At 67.4% G+C, this 3,533-nt stretch overlaps 1 protein-coding gene across 1 annotated transcript; it reads left to right on the forward strand.

Moving 5' to 3' along the window:
- Positions 1-3: 3 nt before the first annotated feature.
- LOC118157791 (breast cancer anti-estrogen resistance protein 1-like) lies at positions 4-2,597 on the forward strand (the record flags this gene model as incomplete). The annotated part of the gene is made up of 4 exons (XM_035312267.1): positions 4-51; positions 295-1,437; positions 1,650-1,739; positions 2,049-2,597. Coding segments are annotated over 4 exons (1,797 nt in total), but the record flags the coding sequence as incomplete, so codon positions are not given.
- Between the last annotated feature and the right edge of the window lie 936 nt (positions 2,598-3,533).

Consider the following 3,533-nt stretch of genomic DNA (forward strand, 5'->3'; position numbering starts at 1 on the left):
CAAGAAATCTACGACGTGCCCCCCAGCGTGGAGAAGAACCTGCACCAAACCGTAAGTGCCGCGGGGAAAACTTTGGCACCAAAGGGGACGTGTGAGGCCAGGGGTGCCGCAGGGCTGTGTCGTGCACGCATCCTTCCACGTGCCGCTGGCACGCCCGGAGCCGGTGCTTACGTGCACCAGGGCGCAGGGAGACCCTCGGGCGAGTGCAGGGCTCTGCCTCCCTCCCACGCGCACGGCGCTGCCGGCACGCACACGCCTGAGCGCAGCCGACGGTGCCTGTTGGTGCCCTTGCAGGTCTACGACGTGCCGCCCTCCGTCAGCAAGGACGTGCCGGACGGCCCCGTGCGGGAGGAGACCTACGACGTGCCCCCCGCCTTCGCCAAGCAGAAAGCTTTCGACCCGTCCCGTCACCCCCTCGTCCTCACGCAGCAGGAGCCCTACCTGCCGGAGGACGTCTACGACGTGCCGCCAGCGGCTGGGAAATGCGCCCCCGAGCCCTCGCTCTCCCACGAGATCTACGACGTGCCCCCCAGCCTCAAGAAGCTGTCGTCCTTCCCCTCCCAGGAGGTGTATGATGTGCCCCGGGACCTGCACGCCCCCAGCAAGGGCTCCGTGGACACGGAGGGCGAGTACATCTACGACGTCCCGCCGCAGGTGGACCGCGAGGCCAAAGCGCCTGACGGCAAGCGGCTCTCGGCCTCCAGCACGGGCAGCACCCGCAGCAACATCTCCACGTCCTCGCTGGACGTGGTGCCCGTGAAGGAGCCGGCCAAAGGGGCCGGCAAGGAGTTCTCCCTGGACTTGGACGCTGCCATGGAGATGCTGGCCAAGCTCCAGCACGGCGTCGGCGGCGCCGTCTCCTACCTCATGTCCTTCATCAGCGCCAACTGGCGCAGCGCTGAGCACATGGAGGCCAACGCTGCCAGCATCCGCGGGGCGGCGGAGGGCGTCCAGGCGGCCCTCCGGGACCTGCTGGAGTTCGCCCGGGGGGCGGTGGGCAACGCCGCGCAGGCCTCGGACCGCTCCCTCTACGCCAAGCTCAGCAAGCAGCTGCAGAAGATGGAGGAGGTGTACCAGGCCCTGGGGAGGCACAGCCAGGCACTGGACGCGTGCCACTGGGCTCCGAACGCTTTGGTGGGTGGCAAGCCGGGCACCGACGACTTGGAGCTCTTCGTCATGTACTCGCGCGGCGTGCCCGACGATACCAAGCAGCTGGCCTCCTTCCTGCACGGCAATGCCTCCCTCCTCTTCAAACGGACAAAGCAGGCGCCGGAGGGCAACGGGCACGGGCCCGCGCACCCCTCCGACAAGGCCAGCAGCATCCAGTCGCGGCCCCTGCCCTCCCCGCCCAAGCTGCTGGCGCAGGAGTCGCCTGACGGCCCCTACGAGAACAACGAGAGCGGCTGGATGGAGGATTACGACTACGTCCACCTCCAGGTGGGCACGGGAAGGGGGCACCTGATGGTGCGAGGCGGTGTGGTGCCACCCACAGGGGGGGTTTGGCTCACGACGCATTGGTGCGGGGTCTGGGGCAGCCCTGCTGTGGCTGTGGTGGCAATTCTGGCTGTGCCCAGCCACCCTGGTCCTGTTCTCACCCTTCTGCTGTGGGAACTGGGGCCCCCCTTCTCATTCTCCTTCCTCCCCTTCAGGGCAAGGAGGAGTTTGAGAAGACCCAGAAGGAGCTGCTGGAGAAAGGCAACATCATCCGGCAGAGCAAGGACCAGCTGGAGCACCAGCAGGTAACGGGGACGGGACGGGCAGGTGGGCGCCTCTGGGCGCGGCTCACGGGGGACCCTGGTTTGGGGAGGGCAGCGGGGTTTGGGGTCCTGCTCCCCTTGTCCCTACGGCCTCCGGTGTGGACCGTGAGCCTCTCCCACAGCTCTGTGTGGCAGCATCTGGCCTGTCTCCAATGCCAGAGAGGAGCCTGGCCTGGCCGTCCTCTTCCTGGGGCTGGCACTGTCCATGTGGCAACATCTCCCTGGGGCACAGCTGTCACCTCGGGGCTTGGTGGCCGCCCTGCCCCGTCCTCACGCCCGTCCTTTCCGCAGCTGAAGCAGTTTGAGCGGCTGGAGCAGGAGGTGACGCGCCCCATCGACAACGACCTGTCCAACTGGAGCCCGCCCCAGCACTACGGCCCGGCGCGGGGCGGCGGGGCGCTGTGTGCCGCCGACCGCCAGCTCCTCCTCTTCTACCTGGAGCAGTGCGAGGCCAACCTCACCACGCTCACCAACGCCGTCGACGCCTTCTTCACCGCCGTCAGCACCAACCAGCCCCCCAAGATCTTCGTGGCCCACAGCAAGTTCATCATCCTCAGCGCCCACAAGCTCGTCTTCATCGGCGACACGCTGTCCCGCCAGGCCAAGGCCCAGGACGTCCGGCACAAGGTCACGCACTACAGCAACCTCCTCTGCGAGATGCTCAAGGAGATCGTGGTCACCACCAAGGCAGCCGCGCTCCACTACCCCTCTCCCACGGCCTCTAAGGACATGGTGGAGCGCGTCAAGGACCTCGCCAACAGCACGCAGCAGTTCAGGATGGTGCTGGGCCAGCTGGCGGCCATGTGATGGCCCCGGGCTGCTGCTCCCTCCCGCCATCCCCTCGACGAGAACCCTCTGCCTGATGGAAATGGACCTGTACATAGACACTACCACGCGCTGGGGGCCCAGGGATCCGCTCATCCAGGGGCGAGGGGCCGTGGCCATCGTCCCCCTTCCTCCTCTTCCTCTTGAGATTGGTGTCAGAGCCATGCCCATGATGCCGGCAGGCGGCTTCATGCCCGGTCCCCTCGCTGCTGTCCTCAGCCCTTTGCTTGACTGGAGATGGGGCTGGCAGAGGGGGCTGCGCACGGCGCTCCGGGGCGATGCTGCGGCTGTGGTCTCCATCGGGGCACGTCGGCCAGCGCCTGTAACGGTGCGGCAAGCGCCCGTTGCAGTGCAGACAGCCCAGGCCGGGGTCAGCATCAGGGAGACGCGTCGTGCCGTGCCCTGCGCACCAGCACCTGGCTGGGGCTGTACATAGGGAGAATATGGCTGGAGAAGGGGCGACGGGTGGGCTGGGGGCGGGAGGGGCTCGAGCCTTTGCATTTTCATGTCTCGGGTTTTGCTGCCGTACCAGCTGTAACCGAAACGCAAACTGACATTGGTGCCTTCTGAACACTGGGGAAGCTTCCGACGGTTCCCAGAGCCACGGAGTCGCAGCCCCCACCCCAAACTCAGCCCCCCCCCGGTCCCACAGCAGCATAAAGATTTACCTAGAAACACCCGCGGTGCCTGGGTGTCTGTGTCCTCGGGGCGGAAGACGAGGATGCAGTGGAAGTTGCCGTCGCCCACGTGTCCCACCAGGGGCCCTGCGGGGACGAGGATGAGCGGGGGGCAGCGGGGCGGGGAGGCGGTGGAGGTGGAGGCAGCGCTCACCGGTGAGGCCGGCGTCCCGCAGGTCCTGCTGGGTCTCCACCACGACGCCGGGCAGGCGGGAGATGGGCACGCAGACGTCGGTGGAGCAGCCCTGGGTGGGATGTGGGGATGGGGACACTG

Source organism: Oxyura jamaicensis, assembly GCF_011077185.1.
Source record: "Oxyura jamaicensis isolate SHBP4307 breed ruddy duck chromosome 11 unlocalized genomic scaffold, BPBGC_Ojam_1.0 oxy11_random_OJ72184, whole genome shotgun sequence".
NCBI lineage: Eukaryota > Metazoa > Chordata > Aves > Anseriformes > Anatidae > Oxyura > Oxyura jamaicensis.